This window comes from Colias croceus, chromosome 18, assembly GCF_905220415.1.
Source record: "Colias croceus chromosome 18, ilColCroc2.1".
In the NCBI taxonomy this organism is placed as follows: domain Eukaryota; kingdom Metazoa; phylum Arthropoda; class Insecta; order Lepidoptera; family Pieridae; genus Colias; species Colias croceus.
This window is the reverse complement of record NC_059554.1, coordinates 4609837-4632029: the sequence shown is the minus strand read 5'-3', so window position 1 is coordinate 4632029 and position 22193 is coordinate 4609837. Positions and strand designations below refer to the sequence as shown.

The following is a 22193-nucleotide window of genomic DNA, read 5'->3' as shown; positions in this document are numbered from 1 at the left end:
AATTTTAGGTGAGTTTCCAAACAATTAAATTTATTTCCCAATTTAATTTATAACTTAGTAACAAGCGTACTTAGCATATTTTTCGATATCTTTTTTAATTACACTAGCTTGATTGAATATAATAATAGTATACACATAAATTTTACATAAGTAGTTATATACATTTTATATCGTCTGAAGAAGTAAAGTACAACAATAATTTAAATATGTTTGTACAGCTGTATAGAGAAATATTATTATGGCTGTACATTTATACTAGTGTACTTTTACGTAGTATTTGAGTCTGTAGTGAGATCATTCACATGCTTTTAGCTTCAAGAGGACTCAATAGTCTATTTGAAAGGCTCGATTCTTTCGGTCTTGTAACAAATGCTCAGGCATATAGAATCCAAATGTTTATGGAGTGTAAGTGGTTTAGAGAACCTTTTTTGTTTGGAAAAGTCTTTTATCTTTTATTTCGAATATTTATTCGATTTCAACACAGAGCTCATACAGACAATTTTAACACATTGAAGATTGGCAATTTTGTGCTTATACCTATTACGATAGGTATTAAAACAACAAAATATCGAATATGACTGCCTACCTATTTATTATGTTAAGCATTGAATAAATATAAAATAAAATTGGGTTACACGAGGAACGTATTAAATTATGTATAGGCACAGTTATAGGTAGGATTACACATATTTATACGTATGTCTACGCCCTACGGATTTCATACAGCTCTTGTACTGCCACTCTATTTTACCGACAATTTTAGGATATCCATAAATTAGAATTTTTTCATCTTTTCACACACCTAGTGGTTTTAGAGATCGACCACCACAGACAACCACAGTGCAAGCAGAAGACACAGAAGTCATAGTAGGTTTGGGGGGTTACACAGAACTGCGTTCTCTATCTGAAGGAGCGACGTATGAAGCGTGGGTCGCGGCGCATTCCGCTGCGGGGGAGGGGGAGCCGTCTGCACCACAACCTGCCACTACTACGTCTAGAGGTAGGTTAGGTAGTTGGTATTTAGTGTGCTTTTGTTTGTGTTTACTGCGACATCACTTTCATTAAAAAATTGAGAACCTACAACGGAAATACTATAGTAGGTAACCATGCAGTTTATGTTTTTATCTTTAGGTGCATATTTTTTGTATTTTTGTGTTTTTTGATTAACGTTAAAAAGGTATTTCTACACACACTTTTATGATGGTATATATATCTATGAAGTTATGAGATACCTATGTACGTATTCGTATCTATTTTTGTGTTTAGTTGTTATTTGTCAGTTGTTGAGTATCTTCCAGTCTGTATGTTTATGTAAATCTCCACCCATAGCGGCAGTCCGCGTTCTATCCTTCGGTGTATGGACACGCGTACAATGCGGGCGCGCGGTCCGGCTCGCGTGCGCGTGGCGCGGCGAGCCGGCGCCGCGGGCCCGCTGGCTGCGCGCCGACCGACCGCTCACACACGACCCGAGAGCACGTCTCACGCCGATGGGACATCTTGTTATACATGGTACGTGTACCAATAGCTAGACTCAACAGCTTAACCTTATGCGCAATTTTTAAATAAATAAAAAATCAATTTCTTTGTACAGTGCACACAAAAATAACAATTTATAAAAATACAAATTTATAACTAATGTGTAGGTACAATTCAAACGGTTTTTTTTAGCATCAATTCTTATTGTAATCATTCAATATACTTATATTACAAAAAAATTGATTTAATTTTGTCTTAAGCTTGAAAACATCAAAAGTTACTGACGAGAATCGTAATGTAGGTTCTGATTCCTGGTTGTTAAATATATAATCTATTGGTATAAAACGATCAAAATCATAAGTATAAAATACAAAATAAGATTTTCATCGTACTGCCCGAAAATTCTCTAACATTCCTGACAAATATTTATACATACAAATCAATAAATGTTATTAATAGACGTGGACGCATCAACGAGCGGCAACTACACGTGCTCAGCTCGGAATACTTATGGCTCGGAGGAGGTTACATATCGTGTGGAATGTGTCGTTCCACCAGCAGCTCCCACTCTGACCCTAGAACATGCGGATCATCGAGAGGCTAAAGTGTCTTGGAGAACTTCGCATCATGTCACTGCTCCACCGCATGGTAAGTGGACCAAATCTTTCGCTGGAGCAGCAACTGTAACACTACTAGTGATAGTAACTAAAATACTATCGATTTTCTATCTTTAAAAGACGAACATTTAATGTAAAAAAATATCTCAGAAATTTCAATTTTTTTCGGGTCTTTAATGTTAAGTGGGTCAATACTTCCATAGATGAACCTAGTAAATTTACCCCTCTTTATCATTAGTGATGTCCATAGCCTATTTTTCACCATGTTTGAAAAACTCTAGCAGCATTATAAATTCTACTTATCAAGAAGTATGTATTACGTACAAAAAGGTTTCACAATCTGGTGGGTTCGTGTCCGAGAAGACGACAGTGACGCTGAACAAACTTCCCGTATAGACACAGAAGAGCACAGAATAGAAACTGGTGGAGAGGCAACCAATGTAGTACTAAGAGCTCTTGCATGTGGTGCCAAGTATTCTGTACGGGCTGTTGCACATTCTCGAGCGGGAACTTCGCCGCCTTCTGTTCCACTTTTGGTCAGGACGAAGCCGCCAGGTAAATGGAGTATTTCAAGAAATTAAAACTTAAGATGGTAATAAAATTTTTACCTGAGATAATTTTTTTTTTTTATATGTAGAAAAAAATATTTCCAATGTAGTTTCAAATTATCTAGTCATTTGGGAATGTTGGGTTGGTCTGTCGTTTTTTGCTTCTTCAAGAAGATCATTCAAGCAAGAATTACGCACTCAATTCCACTGTATTTATACTATGTTATAAAGTGTTCATCACATTAATACAACCAACAGTGTTAGTATGGGAGGGCGGAGGAAAACTCGGCGAGAGTATAGACGAAACAGCCGAAGCAGCAGTATGGAGTAACAGCAGTTCCCTAGCACTCGATGCTCGGCGTGCAGTGCGTTGTGGCGCTCGACTCGTGCGCTTGCAATGGAGACGTGCTTCACCAGCTGTTCCTTTACCCGCTTGGAGAGATGCAGATCTTACTGCATTGCATCATCATCGCGAGGTGAGTATTTAGAGACAAAAGGGCATATTTTCATCTCATTGGTGATCGCTTTAAAAGACAAGTTTTACAACAATATATAAGGACTTTCTCCATTATGATGATGAGTACTTTAGTACTTTAGCAGAGAAAAAATCGCAACATCTGGTAAAACAGAATATTAATTACAAATGGAGAAGTGTTGAACTTGTGAAAAGTTGGCTGTGAATTACAAATTGAATTAAAGTATAAATAATATTGTTTAGGTGATAGTCGGTGATCTACCCGCCGGCACGTGGTTCGCTCTCCGTTTGTGGACAGCGACTGATTCCACGCGACACCAAGCAGTTATATACGCAGCCACTAGTACTCATTCAGGAGGTAAGCTATCTGTACATAGTAGGTACTTCTGAACTTGCAAAATTAATAGAAAATATTTTCTACAAAAAATGTAGGGTAAATTTCACTTCAATAACTTGTAGGCACTTCATTGTGTGTACTTTAGTTTTTCAAACCTGAATACGCCGTATCGCGACACAATATTATGTCGTTTTCGTCGCTCAACTTGGAGCAAATGTATACTTCAGTCTGATGAAAGCTGTTTCTGAGAAACCTTTGTAAGAGAATGGGCAAATAAATAGCGTTATTATTTTTAGGAATTCAGGTAGGTAAGAAACTTTTATTAGATCGTAAGATGCTTTAAAAAGTTGCAAGTTTCAGTCTCATAAAATAAGTTACTAAAATTGCATTGTATCTCAGAATAGAATATTCTACGTTTGTAACATTTGTTCCTGACTTTAAACGTTTATTTTTATGAATGAAGATTTGAAGAAGTACTAATTTTGTGAAGAAAAAAACAGATTAAAGAATCTCTTACGCAAAGAGATAAATACAAACTCAAGAAAAGTACACAAACGAATAAGAATAATATTTCAGCAGACAGACTTAGAAAATATACGTATACTTCTTCGTCATCGTGGTTATTCACTAAATGTGGCTCAAGGACAACTTGCACCGGTTCTTATGGACAGTAGGTACATTCTACAGCCACGCTAGTGTTGCTAAGCCGCTTTTATTAATAAAGTCTATTTAGGCTTTACCACAGATTAGTAAATAGTTACTATGGCTTTACGTTTCGTTTTTAGTTCCAATAAGCTTTACGCACATTGAAATCTGTGAAACACGAAATTGGATGTCTAATGTGTAAGAATGGAACATCATCATAAAAATAAATAAATAAATAAAAATAAAAATCATTTATTTGTTTCATAACACAGTGTAGTACAATAAGATTTAATACAGTAAAAATTGCATATTAAAATAGATAAAGACATATTCAAGAAAACAATACACGACATTTGTTAAAGGCAGTCACGAACAGAATGTGGAAACGTGGGAAAAACCGACAAATAATATTGTGGCTCAGCTTAATATATTGTGGGTTGTCATCACTAACATAATAATATGATTTGAACTACAGAGCAAGACAGTTTCTTGCCGGCTCTTCTCTGTAAAAACTTATTTCAAAACCGGTGATAAATATTTATTTTTTAATTAAGTATGATGTTAATGGTTCAAAAGACTTTCTATGATAGGCTACTTGAAAAAATACTTCATGTATTTTCCTTATAAATATCGTTCAAAATGGCGGTTTAGTAATAGCCTGACAGACTGATTTTTGCATTACTCGTATCACTAGGAACATACGTTCTGTAGCAGAACCTCCCCGCTATCCTTATTTTAACTAACTTTTATTAGCTTCACCTATGTCTTTATTTTACATGTAACTTACCTACTAGTTCAGCATACATCGCCCATTTTTGCAAGTGACTACTATCAAGCTAATTTTCCGTTTGTAGCTTTATTTTGATGAGACGCCCAATAATTTTGTGTACGAAAGTCTCGATTGTGGTAGCTAACAGAGATAACAAGGATAAAAATTTTTGATTTGATGGTTCTCAAATATTTATTAATAACTGAATTTTTTTTGTTCAATCTCAAGATAATTACCTAAATTATTCGAAAAAATATTTGTCCTACAAAATCTATGGTTTGTTCAAAGAGTCACCCTTTCCAAAGTGTATCGATAACGAGGTCATCATAAATGATTACTAACAAGCTGATTTTTTTGTTTTCACTTAGTTAATGTTTATATAATTCAACAGACATATTGTCCTACAAATTGCGTAATAAATATTTGAGAACCATCAAATCAAAAAATTTTATCGTTGTTATCTCTGTTAGCTACCACAATCGAGAGCTTCGTACACGAAATTATTCGGTGTCTCATCAAAATAAAGCTACAAACGGAAAATCAGCTTGATAGTAGTCACTTGCAAAAATGTGCGATGTATCCTGAGACTCTTATCCTGAGATCTTTGAGACTCGATTGTGACCCAGCTTAAACAGACAGATTTAATTCAAACTTTGTACACTTATCAAGGATCAGTGATAATACAATAATTTCACATGCGGTTTTTTTTTTCAATTATAGATATTAATTTTCCCATAATCTATACATTTCCGAGGTGGAACGTTTTATGGTATTTAAAATGTTACAACTATTTATTATGTTATACGTTTATAACATAAGTAAGAACTAAACCCCCCACGGCAGAACGTCTCCGCCGTCCCGCGTCTTTCGGCGCGGAGGCCACTGCGCCGGGTGGCGGTGCGGCGTCGCCAGACAGCTCGGAGCGCGTGCTCGGGGCTGTATCGCTCGCGTTCGCCGCGCTCGCCGCGCTCGCTGTCACCGCGCTGCTGCTTGTGCTCATGGCTAAACGGAGGTAATACAACTACATAGGATAAAACAAAACCGATTTCGCCTACGTCACTATCTTTAAAACTACGCAACCGGTTTTTTTTAATGACGGAGTGATTCAAGAGGAAAGCAAGAAGAAGAAGTAGTAATAAACATGTATTGAATAAGGGCTCGCCGCTACCGTTGGTGCTCATCTGTAGTGTATAGTTCGACAACTTAAGAACTCAACACATCACTCAGTAATAAATTAAAATTAGTTTATATTATGTATTTATTTCCTTCTTACTTAATGTCGAAGGTTTCTTGTATTATGTGTTTATATTTTTTTTATAATTATTGAGTCACTTATGTTTAAAAGCTCTTAGAAAGCAAGGTAAAGTATGCAATTACATTTTTCTTAATCTAAACATCAGCAATGTCAATTTTAAAAGAATTCTTGGAGTGATGTCACTTACATTAGAGAGCTTATGGCTCTAACTGTCATCGCTAAAATATTTAATACAAAGCTCGTCTCGCTGAGACTTTTGAAAATAACGGTTCAAATGATAAAAATACATTTTGAAATATGCTTGAAAATAATATTATTATAAATTTATAAAGAATAGAAAAAATTCGATCACGAGGCGGGACTTGAACCCGCATCTTTCGCGCCATTCCGGGGCGGATGCCTAACCAACTCAGCCACTCGTGACCCGCCTGAGCAATCGAATTTATTCTATACTTTCAGTTTTTATGTGTCTTAAGGGACACACCGCGCGCCATCTATTGAGATGATTTAACAACCATCTCAACCAATATGAAGCACTTTTCAGTGAATACAATATTGTAACGATGGAACACGACCTTTTCTTGAATTTATATTTTTTGGTTTTTATGGCATTCAAATGCTTTATAAATATAAATTTATAAAGAATAGAAAAAATTCGATCACGAGGCGGGACTTGAACCCGCATCTTTCGCGCCATTCCGGGGCGGATGCCTAACCAACTCAGCCACTCGTGACCCGCCTGAGCAATCGAATTTATTCTATACTTTCAGTTTTTATGTGTCTTAAGGGACACACCGCGCGCCATCTATTGAGATGATTTAACAACCATCTCAACCAATATGAAGCACTTTTCAGTGAATACAATATTGTAACGATGGAACACGACCTTTTCTTGAATTTATATTTTTTGGTTTTTATGGCATTCAAATGCTTTATAAATATAAATTTATAAAGAATAGAAAAAATTCGATCACGAGGCGGGACTTGAACCCGCATCTTTCGCGCCATTCCGGGGCGGATGCCTAACCAACTCAGCCACTCGTGACCCGCCTGAGCAATCGAATTTATTCTATACTTTCAGTTTTTATGTGTCTTAAGGGACACACCGCGCGCCATCTATTGAGATGATTTAACAACCATCTCAACCAATATGAAGCACTTTTCAGTGAATACAATATTGTAACGATGGAACACGACCTTTTCTTGAATTTATATTTTTTGGTTTTTATGGCATTCAAATGCTTTATAAATATAAATTTATAAAGAATAGAAAAAATTCGATCACGAGGCGGGACTTGAACCCGCATCTTTCGCGCCATTCCGGGGCGGATGCCTAACCAACTCAGCCACTCGTGACCCGCCTGAGCAATCGAATTTATTCTATACTTTCAGTTTTTATGTGTCTTAAGGGACACACCGCGCGCCATCTATTGAGATGATTTAACAACCATCTCAACCAATATGAAGCACTTTTCAGTGAATACAATATTGTAACGATGGAACACGACCTTTTCTTGAATTTATATTTTTTGGTTTTTATGGCATTCAAATGCTTTATAAATATAAATTTATAAAGAATAGAAAAAATTCGATCACGAGGCGGGACTTGAACCCGCATCTTTCGCGCCATTCCGGGGCGGATGCCTAACCAACTCAGCCACTCGTGACCCGCCTGAGCAATCGAATTTATTCTATACTTTCAGTTTTTATGTGTCTTAAGGGACACACCGCGCGCCATCTATTGAGATGATTTAACAACCATCTCAACCAATATGAAGCACTTTTCAGTGAATACAATATTGTAACGATGGAACACGACCTTTTCTTGAATTTATATTTTTTGGTTTTTATGGCATTCAAATGCTTTATAAATATAAATTTATAAAGAATAGAAAAAATTCGATCACGAGGCGGGACTTGAACCCGCATCTTTCGCGCCATTCCGGGGCGGATGCCTAACCAACTCAGCCACTCGTGACCCGCCTGAGCAATCGAATTTATTCTATACTTTCAGTTTTTATGTGTCTTAAGGGACACACCGCGCGCCATCTATTGAGATGATTTAACAACCATCTCAACCAATATGAAGCACTTTTCAGTGAATACAATATTGTAACGATGGAACACGACCTTTTCTTGAATTTATATTTTTTGGTTTTTATGGCATTCAAATGCTTTATAAATATAAATTTATAAAGAATAGAAAAAATTCGATCACGAGGCGGGACTTGAATTGACTTAAATTTATATTTATAAAGCATTTGAATGCCATAAAAACCAAAAAATATAAATTCAAGAAAAGGTCGTGTTCCATCGTTACAATATTGTATTCACTGAAAAGTGCTTCATATTGGTTGAGATGGTTGTTAAATCATCTCAATAGATGGCGCGCGGTGTGTCCCTTAAGACACATAAAAACTGAAAGTATAGAATAAATTCGATTGCTCAGGCGGGTCACGAGTGGCTGAGTTGGTTAGGCATCCGCCCCGGAATGGCGCGAAAGATGCGGGTTCAAGTCCCGCCTCGTGATCGAATTTTTTCTATTCTTTATAAATTTATATTTATAAAGCATTTGAATGCCATAAAAACCAAAAAATATAAATTCAAGAAAAGGTCGTGTTCCATCGTTACAATATTGTATTCACTGAAAAGTGCTTCATATTGGTTGAGATGGTTGTTAAATCATCTCAATAGATGGCGCGCGGTGTGTCCCTTAAGACACATAAAAACTGAAAGTATAGAATAAATTCGATTGCTCAGGCGGGTCACGAGTGGCTGAGTTGGTTAGGCATCCGCCCCGGAATGGCGCGAAAGATGCGGGTTCAAGTCCCGCCTCGTGATCGAATTTTTTCTATTCTTTATAAATTTATATTTATAAAGCATTTGAATGCCATAAAAACCAAAAAATATAAATTCAAGAAAAGGTCGTGTTCCATCGTTACAATATTGTATTCACTGAAAAGTGCTTCATATTGGTTGAGATGGTTGTTAAATCATCTCAATAGATGGCGCGCGGTGTGTCCCTTAAGACACATAAAAACTGAAAGTATAGAATAAATTCGATTGCTCAGGCGGGTCACGAGTGGCTGAGTTGGTTAGGCATCCGCCCCGGAATGGCGCGAAAGATGCGGGTTCAAGTCCCGCCTCGTGATCGAATTTTTTCTATTCTTTATAAATTTATATTTATAAAGCATTTGAATGCCATAAAAACCAAAAAATATAAATTCAAGAAAAGGTCGTGTTCCATCGTTACAATATTGTATTCACTGAAAAGTGCTTCATATTGGTTGAGATGGTTGTTAAATCATCTCAATAGATGGCGCGCGGTGTGTCCCTTAAGACACATAAAAACTGAAAGTATAGAATAAATTCGATTGCTCAGGCGGGTCACGAGTGGCTGAGTTGGTTAGGCATCCGCCCCGGAATGGCGCGAAAGATGCGGGTTCAAGTCCCGCCTCGTGATCGAATTTTTTCTATTCTTTATAAATTTATATTTATAAAGCATTTGAATGCCATAAAAACCAAAAAATATAAATTCAAGAAAAGGTCGTGTTCCATCGTTACAATATTGTATTCACTGAAAAGTGCTTCATATTGGTTGAGATGGTTGTTAAATCATCTCAATAGATGGCGCGCGGTGTGTCCCTTAAGACACATAAAAACTGAAAGTATAGAATAAATTCGATTGCTCAGGCGGGTCACGAGTGGCTGAGTTGGTTAGGCATCCGCCCCGGAATGGCGCGAAAGATGCGGGTTCAAGTCCCGCCTCGTGATCGAATTTTTTCTATTCTTTATAAATTTATATTTATAAAGCATTTGAATGCCATAAAAACCAAAAAATATAAATTCAAGAAAAGGTCGTGTTCCATCGTTACAATATTGTATTCACTGAAAAGTGCTTCATATTGGTTGAGATGGTTGTTAAATCATCTCAATAGATGGCGCGCGGTGTGTCCCTTAAGACACATAAAAACTGAAAGTATAGAATAAATTCGATTGCTCAGGCGGGTCACGAGTGGCTGAGTTGGTTAGGCATCCGCCCCGGAATGGCGCGAAAGATGCGGGTTCAAGTCCCGCCTCGTGATCGAATTTTTTCTATTCTTTATAAATTTATATTTATAAAGCATTTGAATGCCATAAAAACCAAAAAATATAAATTCAATAATATTATTATATTTAACAGCTGAGAAAGGATTCGAAATGTTAGTTATTTTTTTTTTATTGTATCTCCTAGTCTTAAGTATTCTGAATTTCTTAAAAAGTAATTTAAATATAAGGATACATATTGTATCATTCGTTTCATTGTTTCTTTAATATTATAAACCTTATAAGCGGTGGTCGCCATACATTGTTCATTGGATTAATGGATAATGTACTTTTTGCTTTGAAGGTTAGCGTGTTTCATTAGAAACAGGACGCCAGCTAAGCACCTTCAAAACAACAATGTAGAATGACAAATGGCTCTAAGTTTCACCGTTTACCTAGTCGGGCGAAGGTGCCGTAATTTCTTTAGTTTATGTTCGTTTTCTTACGAGGGTGTAAGTAACAATCCACCGTTTATTTTTCCGGTACCTCATTTAGTTCCGTCGGTGTAAGCATGTTTGGCACAATTTATTGTCCAGTTGTTTTGACAATTACACTGGAGTTGAGTGTACGAGAAAATTATATGACAGAAAGAGAAAAGTTTTAACATTTTACAAGCCAAATATCAAAGAATAGAAGAAACCTTACAAGATTTGATTTGGAAATATTAAAAGTTGCAATTGTGACCTATAATAAGGTTAGCGTGCCACCGTAACGTACCGATTGTGTTTGATTCGATTCGAGCAAGGCGATGAAAGTTTTTCTGATATCAGAGAAATAGAATACGATACATTATTGCTGAGCAGTATTGAATATTCTTACTTCTTAGTCGCGATATAATTTCAAACATAAAAAATAACATAGATAATGTTTTTCGTATATATGTAGTACAGAGATAAAAACAAGACATTATCATCAAAATAGGCAAGCCTACTTTTATAAAAATACGTCAAGACAAAGATGAAGTATTAGGGTACCAATGTCGGCTGTCACAGTGAAATATGTTCTAATACTGGACAGTAAATCATACGGATGTTGGCCGGTAAGAAACTTGGAGATACGAGTATATGGAACATTCGTATGCTTCGTCAGTTATATCATTCGAGCTTGTCCTACTTTTTAGATACTAGCTTTTTCTATGCGACGGATCTCATTTATTTTTCTAGTACCTCATTCTTTGAAGTTTTAATGAATCCTGCGTCTAAGATGCAGGTGTGTTGTTTTGTAAAGGAAGTTGTGTAAATAGATTAATTGCATTTACATTACACTTTACATTATATGATACAAATTTTGTTTGTGTTGATGGCTGTAATGACCTAATTATGACTAAAATTATTTCCTAGATTATGTCAAATTATTTTCTATACTATACTTTAGGTAGGTACCTACTTACTACATAGTTACCATCCAAGTGATATTTAAATAATTCAGCAAGGTATTCTTTACCATGTATGATATGCATAACTACCATCAACCATGGAGATTTAAAGAAGTCTTACTTAATGATCGAATTAATTATTTGCAAGTGAGGTTGAAGTCAGTCCAGCCATTTCAGACGGTAACCGGAACGAAAGGGCGGACTGAATGTTAATTTTATAAATTGATTTACAAACTCAAAAAATTATAGCAGTTAATAATATTTCATTATTTTAATAGAGAAGAGGTCTCTTCTCTCTACCGTAGTTTTCCAATCATCAACCTGAATATTGAAAAAAATCAAACATCCTTTAAAAGTTTTTTTCATTTTTAGGTTAAGCAAATTCCCTTTACCCCAGCAAGGGTCTTTCTTTGCATCCCTTATTCTCTTTAAACCGGCTAACGGATTTATCTGTAACATTACCTACGAATTTTTATGAGCGGCTGTTTTTATTTAGCATCAATAAAAGTATTTTATTAGATCTGGATTTAGTTACGATAGGAAAATATTTTTGAATACAACATTTTATTCGCCTTGATGTAAAAATAACTATAAACGTCACTGATACTAACGGATCGTTTGCTGTTGTTAAAGTACATTCATATATTTATTTATAGATAATATAGACAGTATAGATACTTGTAATAATGTTTTAATGAGTGTAATTTTTTCAAGTGAGTGTGAATTGAAATGGCTGAGACTTGAGACACAATTTGAGTTCACATTAAAATATTTCTTAATAACCCTCATATTTTATCCACGAAATTTTATACGTTATATGCAAATTATATGTATTTACTAGCGGTCCGCCCCGGCTTCGCTCGTGGTACATATGAAAAATAGATGTTGGCCGATTCTCAGACTTACCCGATATGCACAGAAAATTTCATGAGAATCGGTCCAGCCGTTTCGGAGGAGTATGCAGACTAACATTGTGACACGAGAATTTTATATGTAAGATATATATCTGCCTTCTGAGATACAGGTAATTACCTAGTTCAGAAGGCAGAGCAATATTGTAAAGTTATATTTGAAGTTGCTAATAAATTGTATGTTATTTTATTTTATTTTAGCACGCTCTGGTCGTGCGGGGCGGCAGTGGACGAAGAAACGCGTCGCTGCAGCCACTCCGTCGCCAGCACGGACAAATCCGTGTGTCCCGAACAGCAGAACATACGGAACTGCCAACATGACTATAAGCACGATAAACTGTCGCCTGCTTCAGGTTAGTGATAATATATTATTTATATTATCCTCTTCTGGTTTACATAACACAAGCGAAAGCTTATTAAGGGATCAAATCGTGCCGTGTGTGAAATTAATCCTGAATATTTATTATTTTTTTTTTATTATGTACCTAAAAGTTACGATTATTACCATGATGTTAACAAATGATCAATAGACATAATAGCGTTCATATAACTTTGTCGTTATTATAATTAGCTAGTTAAGTTAACATGGATGATAATTAACCTTGACTTACATTGATTAGCTCCTGGTAAACACAGAAAAAATATAAAAATCTTTTCAGCAGGTTTTGAACACCATATAAGTAGGTAAATTAAATTACCTGTATAAATTGTTAATTTCCATAATAATTGAATTCCTATATACTACTACTTTAATTAACATTACAATAGAATTTACAGTGAATAACGCACACTGTTTAGTTTCAATGTTACGTTGTCATTACTCATTAACGCCGGTTATTTTATGGCAGTAATAATAACAAAGCGTATGTTGACAATGATAGCGTGATAATTATATACAATGTTTTGATTAAAATAACTGTTTGGTTGTATGTTGTTGTTAAAATGTGTATGAGTACTTACCAGTAAATATAAAGATAAAATAAACATAATTTTGCGTCAATTAAATTTCAGAATGTAATTATTGTACCTATTATTTATTACCAATAAATCCCTACCTACACAAAAATAAACTAAGGTAATTGACTTCTTTAAAACGAACTTTTAAACTTTGCTACTTGTTAAAAGTTCAATTCTATAAAATGTTCATTATCCACCCCAAGACGTATACGAGATAAGTCCATACGCAACATTCGCGGTGGGCGGTGAGACAGCGGCCACGCTGGACCACACGCTGCAGTTCCGCACGTTCGGGCACCGCGACAACGACGCGCCGCCGCACCGCCCCTGCAGGAAGCACCCGCAGCGGCACCGCGAGCGAGCTGACGGTGAGACACCACATAATATGATAGTTTACAGCTCTTAAGACACCACTTATTTATTATACTTTATAGCTAAAATGTGTTGAAGATTGCAGCGCTTACGGCGACATTCTACACGCTATAGAATTGGCAGCGAGACACTGTAAACTAACATAGTTTATGGAGCTGACGGCGACGTACAGCACATTAATACAGTATACATTTTATATCTAGCTTACTCACTGCGGCACACGACACACTTTTATAATTTACGCAGCGGATGGCGGAACGTAACACACTCAGCTGATGGAGGAACGTAACACACTATTATAGCTTATGCAGCTGTCGGCTGCACACAACACACTATTATGCGTAGCTTACGCAGATGACAGCTTCACACAACGCACTATTATGCGTACCTCTAGCTTACGTAGCTGTCGGTTACACGCAACACACTTTTATACATAGCTTACGCAACTGTCGGCTGCACACAACACACTATTATAGATTACAATGCTGACGGCGACACATTACACAATAATAATACTTATCTACTTATGCGCATTTACCTACTGCATTCTACTAAATATTAATACTTCACTGTTCTTAGTATGCCGGATTATGTGTACCTATTTAAATCAGAATACCTACATCTCTTGAGCTTTCACGCGTTTGCTCTTTATTACAATTGTGATAAGTGATAATATTGTAGTTTTATGGCACCAATGTCAGTTTAAACACATGAAAGTCAAAACCTTCTGACTTTTCAGTATCGTTTATCAAGTTTTTTTTTAAATCTTCCTTGATTTTCGTTGTTGATACTATGCCTACGGTCACTTGTACAACAAACATTAGCCATATGATAAAGACAGGACGTGAAAGGATAAAAACATAAATGAATTCAAATAAACACAAAATATTTACCACAGAACGTTTTAAACATGCAGATCACGATGTTCTCTCAACTAAACAACTCATCAATAAATTCCGTCATGTCGAGTGTAGCCAATTACGCGGAAGTTATTCTAGCGGGTGCACTAACAATTGCACTTTACATTCCTTCAGTTTCAATAAACAAGAGTCAAAGATCTGGAACGAAAACAAAAACAGTATCCAGACGAAGTCACAGTACCTAAGGTAAAATTACCGTGGTAAAGTTTACCCGATCGTTTTACGATATTCAGTGGGACATTTCTGTATGACAAATTAATAATTGTTTTTACGAAACGTAAACATTGGAATTTGGAGCATTTATTTATATCAATGACTCACTATCGCATAGAGCATGTATTATGTAAATTATTTCTCTAAATTTCTACCTCTAGGTCAAACTTTTATGCCGATTTTAATTTATCGATAAAAATCTTATACAATTTTTTTTATTATAATATAACAAGTAATTTAAAACCCCCTCTACAAACCCAATATTACTTATTATAAAATAATTTACATAAATTACCTATAGCAGCGGGCAATAACTTCTATATGGCATTACTAATCAATACTGAAATTTGATTAGGTATATCATATTGATTATCTTATGAATATTAAATTGTGAACGACAATGAAATTATTTTTAAAGTGAAACCCTACGCCACTCATTCGTTAGATTATGTTCGGTTCTATTGAGTTTCACGATAAGCAGATCTTGTTCCAACCAACTAGGTCCGCATTATTTCAAAGACTCTACCTTAAATCTTCCTTTTTTTAAATTAATCAAATTTAAATAGAATAAACGCAGATTTAATTAAATTCGGATTTATGTACACAAGTCATTTTTATCGTTTTCTTTGTATATTTTTCCTTAAGCTAGCGTTTCATGAGATAATAATAAAAGCGTTTTGTAATCTTGCTCCCTCGTAAAACAATTAACAAACATTGGAAGGATAAAAATTAAAAATATTATATTCTATTAATTTCCCTGGCTGGATACGATCGCTTTCAATTATATCGTATTAGCTTTTCATGCTTCAAAGGCTAATAATTTCTTTAAAAGTATCTCATTTGTAACAATGGTTCCTTAAAACATGACGTGATACAATCAAAATTAAAAAAATATAATTAACTACATACACAATACAACGTCGTCCAACTATTAAATTGTGCATTAAATGTACATATAAACAAAATCTCTATATCTATCTATCTGGAAAAAACTAGCCAAAAATTGATACAAAAAATATAAATCTATGAATTTTAAACCGACAAATATCAATGTAGATTTAGAAAGAAAGAAAGAAGAAAGAAAAAACATTTATGTCAAGGACATCAATAAAGAACATCAATACAAAAAAAATAAACATAACTAAACTAAACAAAAAAAAATAAAGTTACATAAAATTTACACACGAGAAAAAGTAAAAAAGAACATGAGAAAAAATTTAAAATATAAATGAAAAAAAAAAAAAAACGTTTGTAATTTGTTTACACAGATCATTGCATTATTTATGTCATGCACTTAATACAGTTAATTAATAACGTAATCCGATCACTCTACCGAAGTGTAGATTTACTATCTACTGTATGGTTTCATTTTAATATGACATGCCAAATGGCAGGTGATTAATATTCTTACCGTTTTTGTAACAGAAGAAAAAAATATGTACCTAGTACCTACCGCTCATTACTACATAATATTTTAGTACTAAAACAGTATCATGGTATGATGGTACCAACGATATTAATGCTTTGGAAGATCAAGATTCAATACGCGGAATAAGTAGGTACTGTTATGTACCTTTATAAAATGATCGCTTTTTTATTTCAACAACCACTCATTTTCTAGAGTTTTTAATTGTTCTAGACTCTAGTGTCCACTTGTTAAACATACATGGCATTTCAAACTGAATAATAATTAATATCAGTAACTATACAAGGGAAAAAAACCCTGTTTTAAAATATTTTTACGTATGCAATTTAAACAAAAGAAATGACAGTATATTGCTAAATAAGGCTAAATGTTGATTAATGAGTAATCCAAACCAATTTCCCTGCTATTAATAAGAATCTGATACCAAAATAATATAATGGCGACGCGACGCTGTAAAACTGTCATCATACTTCATAAACAATACAAATTATTTGTAGTCGGCCATAAAATTGTATAGTTCATTACATAGTTGCTGGATTTATTTATAAAAAATGTTTACATTAATTTTAACCTATCCTCAAATGCAAACTGACCTTATGTTTTTTTCGGCTTAGGATCACTATTGTTATTGTTGATTGTATTTAGTTGTCTTCAAATTCTTAGCTTATAATAGTTAAATACTTAAAATACGATAAAGGAAAATATTTCTCTACGTGTTCTCCAATCATTTTCCTATCAAATAAATTATAAAATAGTTGTTACCTTTCAGTTTATTGTTTATATTTTGTTCTTCCACCTAGTTTGAATTTTTATCAGAAAACTAATAATTTATTGCTATCTTTCAAGCCAGTCAATGAAAAAACACACTCCTTTTTGTATTCAACAAAGTATGACTCAATCCTAAGAAACAACCTTCAGAGTTCAGCCTCAACGTAGTAGCCGCTTTATGTAATAGCGGTTAATCATTTACGCTAACCAGACATGAACGTGAACACGACATACATTAAGTGTTATTTTCTATTATTACTGAAACTGTTTATTCATTTAGCCTCATGTCGTTTTTAATGTTACCTATGCCTTTTTCAGACTTAGGCACTATCTAATAAATAGATCCTATTTCACTCAAGGTTAAGGTAGCGTTCTGTAGTGAATGAATTTTTAAACCTTTGCTAAATTTAAGGTGAGTGAGGATTTTTCTATCCTTTAAAAATTTCTCGAGATCATCTGTTTCTGATGTCGATTTCAAAAGAAATTTCAGACAGTGAAATCTTTTTAAAAGACAGTAAAATTATTTTAAAGTACAAGATTTAAAATTTTGACCACTCGTTACATTTTAGAAAAGTTTATTTTCGTTATATTTTAAATAAATAACTTTCTTTCAGTTGAGAAACACCACTCAGAATGTGAGTTGCAGCACCTCACTCGCTATGAGAAGGTCCGCCCGAGACACTGCGCGGGAACCTCTTATTGCGTACCTCTGTCGCATCATGGTAAATGTAAACCTGTAATTTTTTTTATTTTGATTATGAATACATGACTTTTTCTTCTGTTTATCTTTTTTTTGGGTTAAGTTTTAAGATTTTGCTCTCCATGTTTAAATTGTCCACTTTGACTCTATCCTTTGTCTATAATTAGCAATCTCTTTAGTTCAATAAAGCGATAGCCATTCTATAATTAACAGTATTTCATTACAAGTAATAAATAGCATTAACACGATACTATTATTTGTTTTTGTATATTTTGTATACTAATTGATACTTACTCCTTCAATGGTTTATCAACCCTAACCTAGTCAGTTCCAAAAGTCGCAAACGTCATTTACCAATCCCAAATATTCCACAAGTAGCTCCACTAGGTGGCGGTAGCGGCGGCGGGGGGGGCAGCGGCGGCGGCTTCTCGGAAGTGTACGCGGGCGACTCCAGCGCGGAGTCCGGCCCCGGCTCGCTGTCGCCGCGCACGCACCTGGAGCACAGCTAGCGGGGACCGATTTACACCGAGATGAACTAATCTCCAGGTGGCAAGGGAAAGAAGAGTACGATTTTTTAGAGGGACGCTATCTACCTTTCCGACTCGGTGAGCGCGCCTGACAAGTAGAGTTCGTTCATTTTTCAGGCTTACATGCAGATATTTTCAGTTAAATTTGCTGATTAAGGTTAACTTCATTGATAAGGGTACTTGGGGTAAATTAGTTGAGTGACCAAGAACAGTGAGTCCGGCCCTGTCTCGCTGTTCTCGCACACGCACCTCGAACAAAGCTAGCGAAGACGTATATACGTATAAATGTTCTAGATTTGGCTGGTTTTGCAGACACTGATGCGGATATAATTTCATTGATTGTAATTTTATTTGTTATTGTAATAATATCTAAATACTAATTAGTAATTTCCTTTCAATTGAGTTCGATATCCGCGATCGCAATGTGAATAAAAGGAGTAGATTCAATAAGGCGCTTAGCCACGCTTTCAATTCATTGAAAACTTTATTAATAAAATCCCGGGAAATATATTCATTTTTATAATTCCGAGAAAGATTAGGTACAAACCACACCCACACTAATGATCTAAAGTCTAAACCAAAGAACAGCTTCAAAGTGTGTACCTATGTAATTTTTTTAAAAATTTATTGATACTATGATCACTCAACGTAATTTTTTTATCATTTGGGACGCTTGTCCAAATTTCTTACGAGCCTAATATTATGCGAGCAACGAATTTAATAACCAAAGTTCGGTGAATCTAACTCAGTATATATCCCAATTAGGCATTCCGTTCCCGTCTGAGTTGCCAAAGTGAGGTGACTGAGGTTTTAAAGAACACTGTTGAGTGTTGAATCACAAGATCCAAAGTACTTAATATTAATTGGAGTCAGGTGTGCACCGAATTAACTAAGAGTTCTCGATTCTAGAAGTTTCGAGCACTAAAGTATAATAATTATGTAACACCTTGAAAAATGAATTTTTCAGTGATAGTACTAGGAACTAGTGTTAAAGGTTTAGGCTGTCTGTAACATTTGGAGAATGGTTTATAGAATGAATAAATTGTTACGCTGTTAATTTATTTGTTTACAAATAAAGAGACTTGTAGGTATTTATTTAACACAAATAATAAAGAAAATAAAATGAAACTAAAGTAATAAACACGAATTATTTTCTTCTCGATCATCGTACTATCGAAGTATCGAGTACCCTTCCATTTGATCTAATCTTTAATTTTTTGCTTTAAAAAAGCAGCATTGCAAGTGACTTTTTATCAGACTTAATAAATAAGTGCAGTGTAAAACTACACTACCTAGAAAGTACCTACAAACCGTAAAGTTTTATAAAGTTAATGAAATTGGAATTCTTAATGGTCAATAGGTAGAATGAGATCAAAAGCCAGCTTGATAGGCTACAAATTTTATTTGCGACTGCATTGAGTTCATTTAACGGCTATAGAATCAGCTGCACAGGAATCAGGACGAATAAAATTGAACTCGGAATTAAAGGACTAATTTGTTAAATGTCGAAAAAATAAATAACTTTATACATTTAACAGTTATCCTACATGCACATTTAATACATTTCATTTCTAACAACAAACATTAAAAGAGTAAAACATGGGTAATTACATACAGTTTATTCGACCGCGCCGGTAAATGATAATAGGGCATTTATGTGAGAACGTTAATTAGTTACTTTAAAAAGGTGTAGACTGTACGCAATTATTTTTAACACATCAGCTACGAATTTTGCAAATGTTTAATTTAAAAATAAATATTATTTTCAAAACAATTATTTTTAGCTTATTTAAATGCTTCTGTTCAATCGATACATAAAATTAGGTATGTAAAGTTAAATAAATCAACTCCCAGTATGATTTGGGTATAAGACTTTAACGATATCATAGAAGGATCGAATTCTATCTAATAGGATTAAAAAAAACAACAAACTATCTATAAATATTAGACGCCTAAATGTTACCAACTCTTTAATTATATTTATATGAAAATGTTTATATTAACAAGTTTTATTATTGAATTATGTTTTAAACATCTGCTATGATATTGTTGGTGACATGAAGCAGTCGTTAAACACTAATTGAATCTGAAACACTATTTGGTGTATTTATACCCTGTGTAATATCTTTTAATATCTACATTATTGTTTAATAAATCCTCTACGGCCACGGCGTACCTTAATTATGGTAATAAAATGAGTTAATTACGTCATAATTTTAATGTTAAAGTGGAACTATGTAACATAGATTACACTTACCTAGGTAGTAGGTTATTATTGAGAGCGCACGAAAGCAAACAATTACCACAAATTGTCTAATCCATGTTATTATTTCATGTTATGCTACTGTTTAAAAGACTTTCAGGCATTCTTAGGAATTCCATAAGCATATTAAAAGTAACATTGTCCATATCGGATTAATATAACGAAAATAGAATCGAAGTTCTTACGTCACAACTAAAGACACAAACTACGCTTCAGTTTACTGCCATATTACACTAACTATGAAATAGATTAAGCGATTTCCTTATATACAATATTTTTATCTGTGTGTATCGATTAGAGGAGAAAAATGAGTATGGGCAATTAAATATGAGAATCACAGGCTGAGCCTAAATATGTTGTTATATTCCGCTGGAAAATTGTTTCATTTTGTAACGTCATACCTACTTATTTTACGTTTATGCTTCAAGGTCTATTAGATTTATTTTTACGAAAGCATTTCATTCAGTTTATAAGAAGCATATTAACAATTTATTTGAAGAGATTAAATATTAATTTTCCCTTGAAACTTATTTCGACAGATTTTAATATATTATATATTTTCATAGCAATGAAATACTTCACTCGAGAGTCGAAATAAGAATTGAATAATAATAATTGAACAATAAGAAGCTTAGCCTACTGATCTAGATTTGCCCATACTTGTTTTAGTAAAATAATCAAATGTTTTAAATGATCTCATGTTGTCAGTAGATTAGTTAGCTATTAAATTAGTTAATTAACTATATGTGGTTATTAATAATTTGTAAATACTAGTTGGACTGACGAATCATTCTGTACTTTTATGGAGCTTACATTTGTAAATAAATTTATTGATCTAGTCAATTTTTATTGAATGTTTTCGACAATATGATTGTATTATGTAAATATTAAATCTATGTGATCTGTTTATTGTAATATAAATACATTTACGAATTATTGTTGTTTTATTTCAATGCCCAAAGTCCTAATTCATCTACTCTTCTTTGACATTTTTTATGATTGATTATGATTCTTAGACAGATCTTTTGTTCCAATAAAATAAGAGAAATTTTATTTTTTAAAGATTAATAGCAACAAAATCACGAAAAACACAGAAGATATCCAACCTGTTAAAAAGTTCCTTACCTAAGTTCGACGGAAAACGTCTATGCTAAATTCCCAACCAATATGAAACCTTTATCAAAAATTCCTATATACAAAAATGTAACATCCCCAAGAGTAAAGAGGAGAATTCAATATCAAATATTCGAGGCGCGCGTAGCTCTACGAGAATGCTGTTCAGTCGACGGCGACAATTTGCCAACTCCGTGGCCTACAATGTTATTGGTTTAGTCGATCCTTCGATACAGACCTACATACATAGTTCCAACGAATGTAGATATTATTAAATTCCTGATTACCTACTTATTCTAACGCTCAAGTCTCAACGAATATGTTCGAATATTTCTGGATTAAATGTAATTTGTCTAGGAATTGCCATGGGAATTCTCGATGTATAATAAATATGCTTCATACAACTCTCAAAAGATAAAGAAAATAAACAATGGAACAGA

General features: G+C 34.2%; 1 protein-coding gene across 1 annotated transcript in view; it reads left to right on the top strand.

Moving 5' to 3' along the window:
- Positions 1 to 20684, top strand: part of LOC123699687 (Down syndrome cell adhesion molecule-like protein Dscam2) — a 72079-nt gene extending 51395 nt beyond the window's left edge. Inside the window, exons 27-37 of the mRNA XM_045646697.1 lie at positions 816 to 1000; positions 1330 to 1509; positions 1936 to 2124; positions 2424 to 2648; positions 2900 to 3117; positions 3360 to 3474; positions 5711 to 5879; positions 12696 to 12847; positions 13655 to 13819; positions 17765 to 17872; positions 18238 to 20684. Of these exons, the coding sequence (XP_045502653.1) occupies positions 816 to 1000; positions 1330 to 1509; positions 1936 to 2124; positions 2424 to 2648; positions 2900 to 3117; positions 3360 to 3474; positions 5711 to 5879; positions 12696 to 12847; positions 13655 to 13819; positions 17765 to 17872; positions 18238 to 18359 (1828 nt within the window). The 3' untranslated portion in view covers positions 18360 to 20684. The remainder of the gene's footprint in view (positions 1 to 815; positions 1001 to 1329; positions 1510 to 1935; positions 2125 to 2423; positions 2649 to 2899; positions 3118 to 3359; positions 3475 to 5710; positions 5880 to 12695; positions 12848 to 13654; positions 13820 to 17764; positions 17873 to 18237) is intronic.
- The last annotated feature ends 1509 nt before the right edge of the window (positions 20685 to 22193 follow it).